Source organism: Anser anser (genome assembly GCF_964211835.1).
Source record: "Anser anser genome assembly, chromosome: Z".
NCBI classification, from domain to species: domain Eukaryota; kingdom Metazoa; phylum Chordata; class Aves; order Anseriformes; family Anatidae; genus Anser; species Anser anser.
Genome location: NC_139723.1, coordinates 51,490,213 through 51,507,393, shown reverse-complemented (window position 1 = coordinate 51,507,393; position 17,181 = coordinate 51,490,213). Strand labels below are relative to the sequence as shown.

At 38.4% G+C, this 17,181-nt stretch overlaps 1 protein-coding gene across 1 annotated transcript in view; it reads left to right on the top strand.

Moving 5' to 3' along the window:
* Positions 1–17,181, top strand: part of LOC310889524 (ADAMTS-like protein 1) — a 204,627-nt gene that overhangs the window by 130,989 nt on the left and 56,457 nt on the right. Inside the window, exons 16-17 of the mRNA XM_083817104.1 lie at positions 10,766–10,976; positions 16,949–17,128. Coding sequence (XP_083673230.1) covers positions 10,766–10,976; positions 16,949–17,128 — 391 coding nt within the window. The remainder of the gene's footprint in view (positions 1–10,765; positions 10,977–16,948; positions 17,129–17,181) is intronic.

Here is a 17,181-nt window from a genome sequence, read left to right as displayed (position 1 = left end):
CTACACAAAGCTTGGGGTTATGGGTTTGCCAAGCTGGTACTGGTACATCCTTAAGTTGAAACAGAATTTGATGATGGCCTACCACAGGCTTTTCATAGCCTGGTTTGTGATAACTGTGAGCTTAAAGCTGTGGTAGGGACTGAGTTCTACTGTGGACTGTTTTTCCTCCTTTTTTTTTCCTGGCACTTAGTTTTCTGATTGTAGTCACCTTAATGCAGTCCACCTCTCTGCACCTTTCTCTTCTCTAATGTGTGTATAAACTAAAACTTAATATTTGCTACCACTTGATTTTTTTCAATATTTTGAACAAATATGCTCTTACTTCTGCATTTCAGATATTAAATTCTAATTCTTAGCTTGTTCTGTATGTATTCTTAATTTTCTTGAGAGTATTAATTCACTGCCTCAGTGGCAGGATTTCACTCTAGAGAGAAAGTTTTCCCAAGAATAATGCTGAAGAGCATGCCTTTGTTCTTGAGCCAAATTCAGTGATAGGTCAAAAGTTTTGTGGCAGGATTAATTTCTTCACAGTAGCATTATCCTGTGAGATTAGCTACAGGGGCTTATAAATGGATTGTTTTACTATGCATCATCACTTTCTTTTAAAAAAGGAGGAAAAGAAAACAACCATTATATCTTCCATTTACAGTACTGTTGAAGTAACTTATTGTATCAGTTTAAAAGGAATGCCCAATACTTTTTAACTAATAAAAATTGAATGATGAGAAGATGAGGTGTATAAAAGAAGCATAAAAATGTGGCCTTAACTGCTGAAAATGTACTGTACAATTCGGTACAATACGTACACATCAGTAAAGATTCATACTTGAAATAAATCGAGGAGGTGTTTTCATTTACAGTTTGATTTGAAGTGAATTAACTACCTATAGAAGGAGTGAGACTGATTAAACAAAGTGTGCTGAATCTGCCAAGTAGGTATGTCATATCTACAGTAGCAGAGTAAGCTGTTCTATTTCTGACCATTAAAATTTCCATCTTCAATTAAGTGATCGATTCCTGATAACTTCCTAGTCTCTCTGCTAACGTTGTTAAGCATTCAAAATCTCACTGACAGAGGAGTTTGTGGTGTGCAATTACTCATTAGAAATGTAGCTAAGTTGACTTATTTCACAATGTCACCAGCTGTTCGTAGAGCTTACTCATTCACAGTCCTGGGAACAATATGAAGCACTTATAGAGAGGTGAATGGCAATGTATTTAATTACTACCCAGCTTATCCACAGATTTGTATTGTTTTAACTATATTGGACAGAGGATTCATTTTTGTTTTTAATTTAATGAGAATCATAGAATCATGGAATCATTTAGGTTGGAAAAGACATCTAAGATCATTAAGTCCAACCATTAACCTAGCACTGCCAAGTCTACCACGAGACCATGTCCTTAAGCTACATCTACAAATCTTCTGAAGACCTCCAGGGATGGTGAGTCAACTACTTCACTGGGCAGCCTGTTCCAATGCCGCACAACCCTTTCAGAGAATAAATTTTTCCTAATACCCAACTTAAACCTCCCCTGGTGCAACTTGAGGCTATTTTCTCTTGTTCTATCACTTGTTGCATAAGAGCATGTACAGACCCCCACCCCACTACAACCTGCTACAACCATTTATAGTAGTCACACTGTCACAGCTCCTGATCTAAACAAAGTTGTTCTTATATGTCAGACAAGTTTATTCCTCTTCCCATGAGGAAGCAGACTGTACTGTCTAAAGCTAAGATTTTCTCCAAGATCTAAGAAACAGTTTCTCATTCAGAGAAAGTTAGGGGAGAAGTGTGCTAAACTGCTATTCTATAGACCCTGCATTGTGCCCACAGATCAGTACTGTTACAGCTAATTGAGTCGAGATACAAAGTGTTTTATTAGAAATTTGATTTTATACGTAGTAACCTCTCTGACACCATCATTTTAAATAAAACCATAACCTTTCCTTTCATGTATTTTTGGGTTAGACTCAAATCTTGGTAGATTCTCCCATGAATCTAAAAACTTAACTATGTCTGTTTCATTTCGTTGTCAAATGAGTTTAGAACATTCTCACTCTGCGTGAGGAGCTCCATTTTTTATTGCAGAAAAATGAGTAAGTTACTAAATAGATTATCAGTGCAAGCATCAGGGTCTCAAAGGGGAAGTTAAAGAAACAATATTGGGTCTGGATGTGCCCTTGGAAGAAGATTCTTGCATTGCCTAACTGTTGCAAAAATTGGGTGTTGCAAAAAGAACTGCAAAGAAAAAACACTCAAACATAAGCAGGCATTGGGAGTTTCTCAAGTTCAGCCACAGTACCATAACTATATACATACATTCTCCCCTTCTCCTGCTGAGAGAGAGAGAGAGAGACGTATGCCTGATTTTGAAAGACAGCCTGTTTGTACCTTTTGCACTGGTGGAATAGTTCAAGAACAGTTCATCCTAACAAAAATATTATCCCTGTAATACTGCCAGCCAGGTCAGCAAGAAGCTCATGTTATCTGCTGTTTCTGTGGCCGTACTGCTCACAAAACTTGGACTTGTTAGAGAATTACTTAAGCCCACTCACTGTTGTCTGAACACTGCCTCATTCATGAATCTGCTTTCTTTGTCCATTCAGTCTAGTGACATCTCCTTCTCTTCTTTCCTGGACTGATCATTTCAGGAAAGGAATCTTTGGACTTGAGGAGAGTCTTATTGCTCAGTGGAACAAAACCACATGTTCATGAATGTTGATCTTACAGATAGGCAAGTCAGGTTTCTTGTATATTCTTTCCAAGCCATTTACATGTATTTCCAACAATCTCATTTTCAAAATGCTTCATTTTAGATACATTACAGATTACAAATGATCAGTTCATTGCCCATCCTTCTCACCTGCTGAGCTTTTTCTTTCTTTGTCTTCTGGTATCTGCAAGCTTGTTGATTTCTTCTTCAAGAACAGCTGTTTTTTAACATTTTCCATATGGCATAAACTTAGGCTTATGAAAAGGTGTTGGCTTACAAGACAAAGCCAAGCATGGAGTGCACCAGTGTGAACAGAGACAGGGAGCCTTGGACATAAAGCAGCTCTGGTCTGGGTAGCAGGGTTTGAATTTAAACTCTCCCTCTACTTCTTCAGAGAAGAAGTGTGTGAGAGGACTTCATAAACTGGTAGGTACAATATATTTGACAAATTAGTGGTTCTTGTGTTTTTGCATTACTTTGGTGTAGGTTTAGGGCAAGGGATATTATCCTGCTCCACTGTAGTTTCCAAAATACGTGTTCCACCCTGCAGTCCGCATTCATGGCCTGCCATCTGCCATTACAACAAGTACAATTTGTGCACTTTCTGTCTTATTCCTCAAACCTTCCTGTATTACCTCTTAACAGGATTTCCACCTTTACACTACATACTCTGCTTCACAACTGTTTACTATCTTAACAACATCCTTGTTAAGAAGTTGATGCTTTGAGCATTAGCCCAAGTCTAAACTTGAGCCAAAAAACAACTCATTTGTTTATCATGCCTAATCTGGTCTGTGCACCTATATCAAACACAGCCATTGCTACCATTTATCTCTGTCTCAATTATCACACAACGTAAAATTCTTCTGTGAGATACATTTCTGTATTCAGTATGCCTGCTAATCTCTCAAAACAGTTCTCTGCCAAACAGATTCACTTACCTGAAGTTGCCATTCATGTTGCCCCATATGCATTCTGCATCTGCTGTAGTCCCTCGAAAGACCCACTGGACAACCTCTGACTGTTCAAAATGTTGGCATAAAAACACAAACCTTCTTTTCTGACCTGATCTAATGGTTGATGAACTCTGCCTTCAGTTCAAGGAGCAGCAAGAGTTATTTGCTGTAAGGAACCATATATTGCTTGAAGTATGTCAGAAAGTTACTCCAGCAACCAAAATTGCCATTTGTAGAGTTGTTGCATATTCCATTTACCCTCTGTTCTTCTTTGACCTCTGAGTTCCTCCTGTATTTTCCTCCATTTGGCTCTGTTATATAAATATTGGCTCTCTGCCACTTTCAGCTATAATGAGCTGCAATATTCACTGATACCAAGAAGCCTAGAGAGTGAATGCAGGCCACTTCTGTCATCTCCCAGAACACTCTCATTGAGCCTTTGATCTGCATGCATGTGTTGGCTGCATAGGCTTCTCTTTTAATGGATTACCTTCACTTGCAAGGAAGATGTTTTTTGAAGAAAAGATCCTTACTCTTCCTTGTGCACAGCAGCCCCCTGAATCTTACCCTGCCTGTTGCACAGAGCAGTTCTGCTCCCTTGTCACATTAGAAATACTGAAAATCAGGCTGTAAAATTTTGTCGGACTAGCACTGGACAACAACTAAGTATGACTTATTTCTCTGTTGCTACTCTTAATTAAAAATAACTTTGCCTTTTAAGTTTTATTTCTTAATAAAGTATCAACTTTTTCAAATATTAGTTACATCTCACTTTTCCTCTGAGATATATGCATACTTTTCATGTATTTCTAATGTTTTCTCTAATCTCTAACACAGACTGAGTCATGGAAGTAGGGAGATTACATCCTAGAGACACGACTCAATGTTTTACCATCCATTCTTAGCTCTCACACTTCACTTCAAAGGAGTCTGATTTTACAGTGAATAATTTAACAGCTGAATGGAAAATTAGTTGTATTTAAATCATTACTTTTTATGCCCCTTTCTTTGAAACTAGTTCGATTATAAAGCCAGGAACTCACCTTGGAGTCCTCATCTTAGTCCTGTAGCCTCACAGGAAACAATGATTCCCATCCAGGATTAACACTAATTCTCTCTGCTGCCCAAAGTTGAAGATCACATTCTGAATGGTATTTAAGACCTGACACTGAAGATACTTACTCAACCCAAGAAAAATCTGCTAAAGAATTCTCATGAAAGCTTTTCTCACTAATAAAATAGGAAGATGTGTCACAAACACAGCTCCAGATCAATAACAGAAAAGAAAGGGAGAAGTATGTGCTCCCATTAGACTTCTTCTCACTATGCAGCATCCCATGCAGGATGCACAGGCTGAGGACAGGAGGCAGCCAATATTAATGTAGTATGTGATTTAGTCCATTGCATGTGCATATACACAGCTGCTACCACTCCCTTGTGCACTGAGTAATGTTTCTATGCAGGCAGGTGTCAGATGTTAAGTAAGATGCTTCCAGGCAAACTTCTCTCCTCACTGATGAATGTTTATTTTAGAAAGAAAAAAAAAAAAAAAGAGTTCTTTTGTATCACTTTCATATGGTTTAACCACATAAAAATGACAACAATTTCATTTTTTCAGAACTAGTTTGTGAGGTCTTTGTGTAGAAGGGTATTTACTTCTCCTGTGCAGTATTCAATTTTCTTGGCAGTGCTTAAAGGGATTCTGTCAGGACGAACATTGTGTATCTCTAGAAAATGTCCTTCATTTATAACACCTAACAGCTTAGAATGCTTTGTTTTTACCATATATACCATGCATACAGGGACTGATCCAAAGCCATTCTCTCCACAGGGATGCTTTGGTTCAAGCTTATATATATATTTTTAAGTTCTGCCTACATCGTTTACTTTTTCCAGGCTGACTATGGGGGTGCAAGAGTGTTTTGTTCTGAAAGGTAATGGCTGCACAGGGGCAGCTGCTCTGATTCTAGCAGCCTCTCCTGCCATGAGTAGCTGGTTAATAACTGGTGTCATTTTCTGGTCTAGCTAGCTAGCAGAATTATTATGTGGGGTCCAGTTTCTGTAGAAAAGAGAAGGAAGTTTCAAAACTGAGGCACCAGTACATTATTGTCCCTGTTGTTATTTGCAACACACTAATGCCTAGGGGCTCCTGTCTAGCTGGGAGTCCCATTGTGCTAGGCAGTAGATAAAGACAGAGAAAGAGATCATCCCTGCTGCAAAACTACAGACTAAGCAGACAGCATGGATGAAACCCAAGAGAAAAGAAAGTATTGTTACGCCTTTGCAAATCTGAAGTTGGGAAATGTGGGAGAAGAGCATGAAGCCCAGCACTTGAGTGTTCTCATTGTACTCAGAGGGGTTATTCACAAACTCACAGGCTAGCCTGTGTCTCAGCAGTGCTGGTCTCAGTCACCTCTGGAGTCCGGTGAAGAGCCAGGAGAAAGGTTCTGTTCACGCAGTCCCTCGGTTCTTCACCCAAACTGCTTAGCCACAATATAGCATTGCTACTTTTTGTCTTGTCACAAGAAAGAGAGAAAGTTCATTTATAAATAAAATTAGTTGGATAGCACTATTTAGAAGCTCACGCTCATGTTAAGTGTTAGGGGCTTTTTTGTTTTCCCTTTAAACAGTTTGACATTGGGTTCAAGTGTCCAGGCTATGTTCTATTGAATATGTGAGCCCTCACAAAACTTGAAACTCCTTGAAGTATAATGTGTTAAAGTTGAATTTATCATTTGCAGGCAATATTTCTGTTAAGTATGTTGAAAGAATTTTCTTTATAAGAAAATGGCATTATTAGCTATTTTTTAAAAGCACCTCTAATATTTTTACAATGATGGCAAAGAGTAATTGTGTTGTGATATAAATATAGATTTTCAGATCATTGGCCCCTTTTTTGGCAATTTGGAGCTTTGCAATTGTTCTCTTTCTTTAATTTAAAGGATCTGCAAATGCTCACGTTTTAAAAGATACTGAGCATGATGAATTGTGGAAAGTGCATGTTTACCTGAAATTAAGCACATGCATAAGCACTGCCCAGAGAAGCCTGACTCACTCAATAAGTATGTTCCAGAAAATCAGTTACTCCTTGACCTATAAAAATTACAATAGTTATTGATAAAATCACTATTTAATAACATATTACAGATTATAATTAGAATTCATAATATGAACTGACTGTTATATTTCCTAGCTGGATGTTATCTTTTTCTAAAATATGACCATTATTAATTCACTTCTGTTATTTTATAGTTACTGGAGGTGCAAGAAATTTAGTGCTCAGGTTGGTCTGGCTTTTCACGGTCTTCTGTTGAGTTTTAGACCACACGCATAACATTGTGTATAAAAATTAATAAATAAAGGAAAACCACTGCTTTGAGCAATTAAATCAGGTTCACTAGTTCATTCAGACAAATGTATGTGCCCAAATCACCAATTCTAAAAAAAAAAATAAAAATAAATAAAAATTAAAAAATACTGAGGCATCGCAACAGTCTGCAAGAAGCAGGAGACTGTTCATCTGGAAAGTGCCAAGTTTCTATGATCAGTTTAGTGTTTTGAATTTGTGATGATACCTGAAATAATTTGAGTTTTAAGACCTTCCTCTGCTCACTACACTTTCCTTTTACCTTTTGAATTCCGTTGTTTGTTTTTTTAATGAAATACAACAATTGAAATATTTTAAAGACTAGGTTGTGCTTAAATACATAACTGCTATTTAGGCATTTAGGAGATGGAAACAGAAAAGTGATGAAATCATAGACCTAGAGCTAGGACAAGCCAGGGGCTTGGGGGGACAGATATGCTGAAGTTCTGCTGTGAAAAAGGCTAAAAAGCTACTGCTTCTCTGTTGCTACATATTCATATAGGTTTGGGCACTAGTGGTGGAGAAAGAAGGAGGGATCAAAAGAATATTCCAGAACAAACCCATGCAATCTCTTCAATGGGCTTTGGTAAGCAATACAGGAAGTACCAAACCAATGACTTCAGCTGGACTATAAACTAGCAAGAATGCAAATTTTTCCTGAAGTCTACCCCATAACAACAACCACAGTCAGCGTACAAAGATGCCAAACCCAATTGTGTGAGCTTTCCTTAGCTTGATCCTGTAACTACCTAATTTACCTTTTTAAGTGTAAGATTATCCTACTTGAATTTTAATTCTGGCATTATCAGTTGCATGCAGGATATCATGCCATTCTTCTCCTTTAAATTTATTTTTTTATTTTTTTTTTTGCAAGTCATACTAATTGGAAAAGTCAGTTCGGTGTGGCCAAATCATCAAAAATGTAAATAAATAAATAAATAAAAAGACAGAGGAATGTGCAAATAAAGACCATATGAAATGAGAAACGGATTATTTGAGCTCACATTTCATAACACTCTACAGTAAGGCTAAAACTGTATTACTGCAGCAAGACAGTACTAAAAAAAATAAAAAATAAGAAGAATTACTATCTCCAACAGAAGAAAGATAGGTTATAAACTACTTGTAGTAGTACTCTCCTACCTATTTTACAAAGTGGTACAATCACCTTTAGCTATTATAAAATAATCCTACAGTCCTGTGATTCTATTCAATAAGGTTATCACTGATCTCTCTATTTGTGTAGGACTGTGAAATTCTGCCAATCATCTATATCATCTGTGATTTTGGTTACTTGCATATCCCTACTCTACTTTGCATATCCCTACTCTATTCTACATTCTTTGCTTTGTATCTATGAAAGCCCAAAAAGTCAATGAAAACACAAGGGTAAGAGAGAATTTGACCTCATATTTCCTGAGCACCTCTGAGAACTCTCCTGTTTAGAGCAGCTGGAAGGAATTGTGAATAAAATTATATTATGGGTATGGCAACAGATGCAACCTGCAACAGAAAATTCAAACATTAGGAAAAAAAATCCCTTCTCTTTATTGAAATGCAACATTGCTTTCTGGAAGAAGAAACAGTCACCCTCTTCTGCAGAAGCCAAGATCTCCAAAGAGTTTATGTGGCCTGCTGGCCACTGAGATGTGAACTGCCAACAGAAACATTGTGCTCTTATACCAATAACAAACAATGAGTTGCTGGAGGCAACAGCTATTACCATCACTTGAATAAAAGCAACTTTGGCAACTAACCATGTATGAAAATAGATTCTGAAATAAGAAAATGCCTTCTTTTCAGCACCTACTCAAACATCTCCGTTTAGATCATGCCAAAAACTGAAGGGTAGCTGATATCCACATTAATTCTGACTGACAATTTTATGGGAAAATCTGGGAAGACCTATCCCCCAAGATCATTCATATGGAGAACATACTCCAGATTAGTTTAGCTGGCTGCCAGATGTCACTCCTTTTCCACTGCTAAATAGCTCCCGGTATCAGACTTAAGTGGCCTTCAGTGTATTACAGACTGGAAAGTGGCCATAACAACTTCTTCCTCGCTATGCAGGGTGTATCAATTTTTAGAAAGGGTTAAACACATTTTTCTGGTTGTTAATGGCAAAATGCAGAATAGAGCTGTGGCATTTAGGGAAGAGGAGGTAGATTTCACTACCAAGGCTGTAGTCTAAAAGCAAACTAGAGTGTCATTAATATTGCATACAGTGATGCTCAGGGCAAATCCTGTCCTACTATAAAATCAGACAAAGTAATCAGCAGATGGGGCACAGAAGGGGAGCAGAGTGGCATTTTTGGCCTTTGCATTATCATCTACTGAGGAAAATATATTTCTTACCTACAATCTTTTAAATTTGTTTATGGATATTATTGAGAGAGAGGGAACAAATACACAGCACAACTTTATAAAATAAAAAGAGAAGTTAGAATAGTTCTGTGAGGGTATGATGATGTTTTTTTTTCCATGAAATGTTTACTAACACGGTGCATTTTAAACATGCTGAGCTGTTTCCATTGACTGCTAATCCTAAACTATCAGAGTTTTTCCCCATAGCTCCTTCATAAATTCTGCTTCTTGTTGCTGACATGTTTCATAACTTTCCTTCATTGTCTGCCTCGGTCCTGTTGGAGCCAGAGGGTGTCTTTCATCATCATCACTCCTTTTAGTTTCTGCCTGGCTTTGCTTTCTACAAGGGCAGGTTGTCTGATCTTTCCTTGTCCTGAATGTTTAATTTACTCCCCTGACAATCAGTTTCAGTAACATCATGCAGGCAAGAAAGCTATTCTTCAGGATTAGAAAAAGTGTCAGTATCTGGCTTTTGTACTTTCATTTTGGATGTAGGAGTATGCTCATGTCAGTCTAGTGTTTTGTCTGAAGTGGATGGGAAGACTATTCTCTTATATTCTCACTCTGAATACAAGACTTCTTTGTATATGTGTTTCTGTATATCTCTGAATTGCCTTCTAGTAGAGTACAAGAGTGAGACTTGACATTTTAAGCAATTTTCTGTGTATTGCTGACAGAATTAGAGGGTGTTTTCGGTACAACAAACACCAGAAATCTGGTTTTCACGTGATAAACACTGAAAATGAACCATGAAAAATCCTGTTGATTCAGAATTTACACAGCTAGCACAGAGAAAGGTTGGGTCAGTAGTAGTTGTTTACCCAGACGGTAAAGAGGGTCTTTCTGCTCTCCTGTTACATCTTTCAAGGCCATAGCACACCCTACTCAACAACAAGGAAAAGCCTGCCAGGAACCCCAGGAACTCCCCTGGATCTTCTGGAAGAAATTCCTACTCAGGAATTCATCGATGTATTCCTCTGATGAATATTGTTACTAGCTTTCTTTCTTTTGGTTAAAGACAGAACAGAACCAGCTAATGAAGTCCATTCAGTCTTGAAATACATTATCTAGGCTCCTGCCCATCAAAAACTTTTAATGTAGAACACAAAACTTGTTCTTACGATATTGCAGGAGTTCAAGAGACCTGAAGCCCAAGAGCTTCTAACAAGAACCAAAAATGCAGACGAACAGTTAATACTCTTCTTAACCTCATCCTGCAGCTACAAGAAGGGTCACTTTGGTCAGAAAAGGAGAAATCCCTTTCATTTACTGCTTCTTCACTCCGTCATTTTGAAAAGAGAGGGATTAAGGTTACTTCATATTGTGCTTAAGGTTTTCTCTCCTGACCCCTTCACAGATGGGAGATTGGGAAATGGAGCACCTGCAGTCTTACCTGTGGGGTTGGATTGCAGACACGAGATGTCTTCTGTTCTCACCTATTATCAAGAGAAACTAACGAGACCGTGATCTTGGCAGATGAATTGTGCCATAAACCTAAGCCATCCCTCGTGCAAGCCTGTAATCGCTTTGACTGCCCACCCTCCTGGTATCCTACAGAATGGCAAGAGGTAAGAATGTATGAGTTAATCTCATCTTATGATTATTAAAATAGTCATTACATGCATGATCAGTGGATTGTTTTGAGTTAACCTATTAAGAGGATTCATTAATCATTCTAATGAGCTATTAAAAAATGAAAAACTGTGGCTTTTTGCTCCTTAATGAAAATGAATCAGGATTTTCAGAGGCAAATAATGGCCATTGCTATTTCTAATGCAAGATTACTGAAAACTTTTAATGGCTGACCATAGGTTCCAAACAAAAAGATCTGTAATGTGATCGTCAGGTGGAGTCAGTGGATTCCAGTTAGCAGTGAATTTCTAGGTTTCTAGGAATACAAAGCTACAACAATCAGGGAGGAGAGGATCTCTGGAGCATGATGGGTATTCCTTCTATTCTCAAATAAGAATTTAGTTTAGGGCAAGAAACACTCCTCATCCTTCAAAGTCACAAATAAGTGTGAGGTACTTCACGAAATGCATGCCTTTTTACACTAATATTGAAAATTTCAGTCTACTCAGTGGATCTGTACAAGGCTTTCTGTCTTTGGTAGGCTACCTGAAATAAGTTTATTTGCTGCCATCTGGTTGCAAATGAAAACACACAATTCAAAAGACTTAAAGGTGTTTATGTTGGATATGATACTGCAGAAGGAAGAAATTATACTGTTGGGCTGTTGAGAGGAATGGGAAAATTCACTGTACAGTGGAGGTGCAAGCAAAATGTCTATTTAAACCTTCAGTTCTGCTGGGTGTAAGGATTCATTCCATGTTATCAAAAAGCCATGAGCAGTTGGCACTGTGCTTACATATAACTCCCAGTATCCATCTATAAAATCTGCCTTTGACTTAACAGCCAAGGAGATGTTAATGTACTTACCTAATGAAGCTGTTAAATCTGTGAAGCCATACTTCATGGGAGACCTCTGGATTTGGGCAGCCTTCCCAGTAACCAAAATTTATGCCAGCCTGATGTTCTGACAAAACTAGATAACTAGCCTATGGCATTAGTCCTTTGTTTAAAACAATTGAGTTATATTTCTTGCTTTAACATTAATTTGTCTACTGATATTCACATACACATATTTGCTTAGTTGTACTTTTCAGTGTTGCTAGGCTGTATCCACACATGAATGCTATATTGGTAAATAGCTTTTTACTAACACATACTATAATAAAGTTAGCATATGCTATAAGATGTGCCTGTGCTAGTTAAAAAGCCTATAATTGGCCATAGTCCCTACAGAGAGCAATTTTCTGCAACTTTATTTGAACAGTCAGAAGAGACATTCATTATATGATACTCAATGTCTTCCTCAACAGTGTAATCACACACATTTTTGCCTGTCTAAAGTAATGTTTTAGGCATTTTTTATATCTGCACAGAGGCTCTCAATCTTGTTGAAAGATGAAACAGATCTTAGGGAGGATGGCACTCAATTAAGTGTAAAGGCTTTAACAGGAATCAGGAATTAAATAAGACTGTCCAGGTTGCACCTCTTGTGTTAACTGCTGCCTTCTCTGGACTAGGTGGAGACAGAGGATGTGTGCTGCATTTCATTGCTGTGGATTAACTAAGGTCCTCTACACTTTGCAGGAAGGACAGCTGTATATTCAGCTCCTCATTATGTGGCCACTGAATAGTTCTTGTGACTCCCTTTTACCAGGAGAAAATGACATAAACAATGCACTTCTCTGCATGTAGTCATCTGCCTCTCTTGAGAACAGTATAGTGCAAGAAAAAATAAACTAATCCACTAAAATTAATTTCCATCCTCTCATTTTTTAAAGATGTCTGTCTTCCTTCTTTACACCACCAACCTGTGTACATAAGAGGTCCACCCTGTAGCAAGGCCAGGCCTGGCAGTTCTGTCTCACACAGGTTTCCTGTGGATGACCTCCATGTGAAAACCTGCATCCAGAGGCCAGTGCATTGCACTTTGTCATTATTACCACTGGTTGACTCCTGGGATGTGCAAGGGAAGAGACCATCTGGATGGGATGTTGGTAGCTGAGACTTCATCTGGAGGCGAGCTCCAGCCACACAGCAGGGCTGCCAAGTCAGAGAGTAGCCAGCATGGCTGCACATTGTTTTAGGAGGGAGTACCCAGCAGCCCAAATCCTGCAGGAGGCTTCTGGGAAGACAAACCTACAGACCTTACGGATGTCTCCACATCACCCTGAGACCCTGAGAGGTGTTCCCACCTGTGGAGAGACAGAGGACCATGGAGGAAGGTGCCTGTAAAGCTTCGCAGGCAGTGGAGGGCAACATCTGCACCCCACATGGCACCATTTGAAGCCATTTCTTTGGTTTCATCTATGAAGTTCATCATGCTTTTCCAAGCACTCTCTCAAAATAATTTTAAGCAAACAAACAAACAAACAAAATTGCAATGCACAGCATTTTCTTTTCTAAGGCTCTTTATGCATGTTAAGGGAGGATTCTCTGAATTAAATGCCTTTAAAAGACCCAGTGTTCCTGGCAGATAAACACAGGATAATTATCAGTGTTGTAACACTCCAAGCAATTTTTTGAAATAACTTTTTGCAGATTCAAGGCTATTTTTTTTTTAAACAGTTCTATTCCTTAGCTAAATCCATTAGGATGTTCATCATGTTTTCAGTAGTGTGTTTCTGGAGGAATATGGATATAGGCTTTCATTTTTACAAGCCACTATAAATATCGACTCTGCAGACCTCAAATAGGAGACATCCATTAATAAATCTTTGTCCTTCTTTGTTTTATTACTGAGTAAGTGATACTTACTACTTACTTCTTTCCACAAGTGGAAACTTCTTTCCACAAGTTTGAGAAAGGACCAGCCTCCCTGACTCCCAAACAATGAAATTGGTGTTTTTGCCTGAATCCTGTGCAGTATATGCATGTGCGTGGATGCTCTTAAGCATGTGCTGAGGCAGAGAGATGGTTGGCTTTCCCTCTCTGCTTTCAGTGGGGACCATCAATCCTTTGTGTTAATTATTGTTTGCAGATTTTTGTAAGAGCAGAAGAGATCAAAGTGATGACTGCAGTAGAAGAAGCCAAGGCCACAGTACCACCAGCAGTTTAGGACGGCATTTGCCAGCACTTCTACCAGAGGAGTCAATAGCTGCTGTGGAGAGCTCTTTCTTGCCCTTATTTGTTGCACCCATTCCCTTGAATCTCCAGAGGTGCTGTGCAGTCACACAATCATCCTGGTTAAAGCTAGCCTGAAGAGTAATTAGGTTTAGCCTAGATTAATTTTGTACTCTGGCTCACTGTGCAAGTGCTCAAATACCTATGCCAGCATATGTGAAAAGCAGAAAAAAAAAAAAAGACAATAACAACAACAAAACAAAACAAAACAAAAAAACAGGAATGAGTAAATGGCAGAATTAGGTGTATGGATTGTCTTCTTTAGTATCAGTCTTGCCCTATGTTTCCTTAAGCTAATTGCTGAGCCAGGCATAATTAGGTAGCAATGTGGGGAGATGCATCTCTTTAAGTCAGTACTCTCACAAAGCCCTAGATCCCCTCTAAAGGGGTGCTGAGGGATATAGGAACTGGCTCTGCTCAGGAGCTGTGGGAGGCAGGAATGTCAGGAGACACAGTGCAAACACTTTGCATGCATGGGTGGGTGAGGTGAAACCATGGCACATCTCTCCTGCCTGTGACACAAGCACAGTTCTGTGTTGTAACAGAGTTGTGAGACCTTTCTGAACACAGAGACAGCAAGCATATTATTCAGATGGGTTGTGTCTAAATAAGATGTGTCTAAATGTGTGTAAAAATAATTCCTCTCAGAATTATTGCTTCATATTGTCTGTAAATCCAAGTGAACTTTGCTGCCATTGGTCTACCCCCTTTCTTCGAATAATGTGGGAGCTGGAAGGTTCCACTGGAGAAAAGTCAGCAGAGATCCCAGACCAGTGAAATGCTTCCAGGGGTGAAGGACAGGTGCAGGCACAGCTCCGGTGCAGTAATACAGTATACTAGAAAAGTGTTCCTGCGGACAAGGAGGAATCTTGTTACTGTGTTTGGCTTTCTCTGGCATTTGTCGATAGCATTTGACACTGAGTAGCGAGTTATTTTTCATAAAACAAAGCTGTGTGAGTGACTGAAGGGCAAGAAGCAAGAAAAGATCTGTTTTGTCTTACTTTTATCTGGTCATGATGAGAGACTTCCTGGGATTTGTTTGACTGACAGCAGGAACATGCTTTTGTTGTGTTTATACAGTGCCTAATTCATTTTGGCTCTGGTATATGACTGCAGTCCTTAGGCAATCTTGAAATAATACTTTTAATCATATTTTTCTTGATTTACTCTCTCCTCAGGAATGAATTGTTCTCAAATGAAAGGCTGATAAATGTTTTCTTTTGCTGAAAACTAAAGTATTGTTTTACTTGCTTAATTTTTTGGAAGCTTTTGAGCTTCATAACATTCTAATTGGGACAAAAACTACTTTTACTCATTAGAGAGCAAACCAAACCAAACATAAATACATCTTTCTTTACAGTGTTCAAGTCTGCACTTCCATTCTATCTTTCAAGAAAAATGTATATCCTAAAAAATGAGGCTCACATTAAAGTTTATGCATATCTCTCTCTAAGAGAGAAGGGCCTTTCATGTCTCCAAGATTTTATAAATAATTTTCTTTTTAACTGCCTTAGTATATATTTTAATATTTCGTCATGTGGTTTACTACTTCTCAGACATAATTCCTTGTTGCAAACTATAAGCAATTCCTGGTAACTTCAGCATAGCACAACCTCACCCTTCTCCTTTACTAGGTGAAGAGAGAAATGGAATTGAACTGTCTGGACTAAGCAGAAGAATTGGGAGCCACCTATCAGCCACCACAAAAAGATCTCAGAAATAGGGCAGAGACACCAACCTTCCCAAAAATAAAAAAAAAATTAAAAATAATGCAGGAGACTGCATCTGCTTGTTCAAAATTTCGTGCCCTGCATGGGTAGAAAATAGATACAGAGAGGAATATTTACATTAAAGAGAGAGGGGAGGTGGGCTGTCTGGATATTAATCAGCCAGTTTTAGTTTGACTCAAATAAACCTTCCTCCTTACCTTTTGGAAAGAGCACACACTGCTGTCATGAAAGCCATAAATACTGAAGGTTGTTTAATGGGTTATTATACTAACCTTATAAACCAATTGTTGAGACCAACAGCAGATTGCAGCTGTTATACAGCTTTCACATGAGTTAAAAATCAGTGGAATGCCATACTGCAAGAAGTCTTGAAGGACAGGAATTCAAGACTGAACAGTTAAGTTTTGAAATGCAGTAGGAGTAGACCTCATGCAGCTCAGAAAAGAGAAATATGAAAATTACAAAAGGAAGAAAAGGCAAAGCAATCAACTGGAGAAATTCTTATTTACCACACTCAAATTTCCACCATTTTTCTCACTAATAGAAACTCTTTATTAATAAGCTGAATTTGGATAAATATTTACATCATAGCTACTGTTATCTAATATGCATAATACTATCCTGTAAATGAAGTTCTTGAATCAGTTTCTGCTGGTGAAGACTTTTCCATACTGTCTGACACTGCCAGTAGCACAAAGCTCAGGCAGACACTTAAACCTAAATCCTCCAAATTGTGTGCAAGTGCCTCATTTTCCAGTTGTGGGGTATAGGAAAGGACAGCTTTTCAACCTCCGTACTGTAATTCTAAGTTGTTGCTTCCATGTCTTTTGTATAAATTTCTGAAAACAAAATGTTTCAGAAATGCTGAAGCAAATTTGGTGGCTTTTTTTTTTTTTTTTTGGATTATTATCAAAATATGTTGCTTCTACTTCCCAAAATATTTTCATTTTTCAAAGTCTGCTGTGACATCTCTGTTTTTTTTTTTGTTGTTGTTGTTGTTATATTTTCTTCTTGGCTGAAACTAGACATTGATTTCTACCCAAATTCACAAGTAATTTTTGCCCTCATTTGCCATGGTGCAAGTGTGATGCAAGCTGACTGACTCTCATCTCCCACAGTGTTCACAGACATGTGGAGGTGGTGTCCAGAAGCGAGATATACTTTGCAAGCAGCGCCTGGCAGATGGAAGCTTGTTAGAGCTGCCAGAAACTTTCTGCTCCATGCCAAAGCCAGTTACCCAACAAGCCTGCAAAAATGAGGACTGTCCCAATGAATGGCTTCTCTCTGACTGGTCACAGGTATGCTCTTTGTATGCATAAGTATTGATTGTGCTGTTCTGGGTGACAAAGTT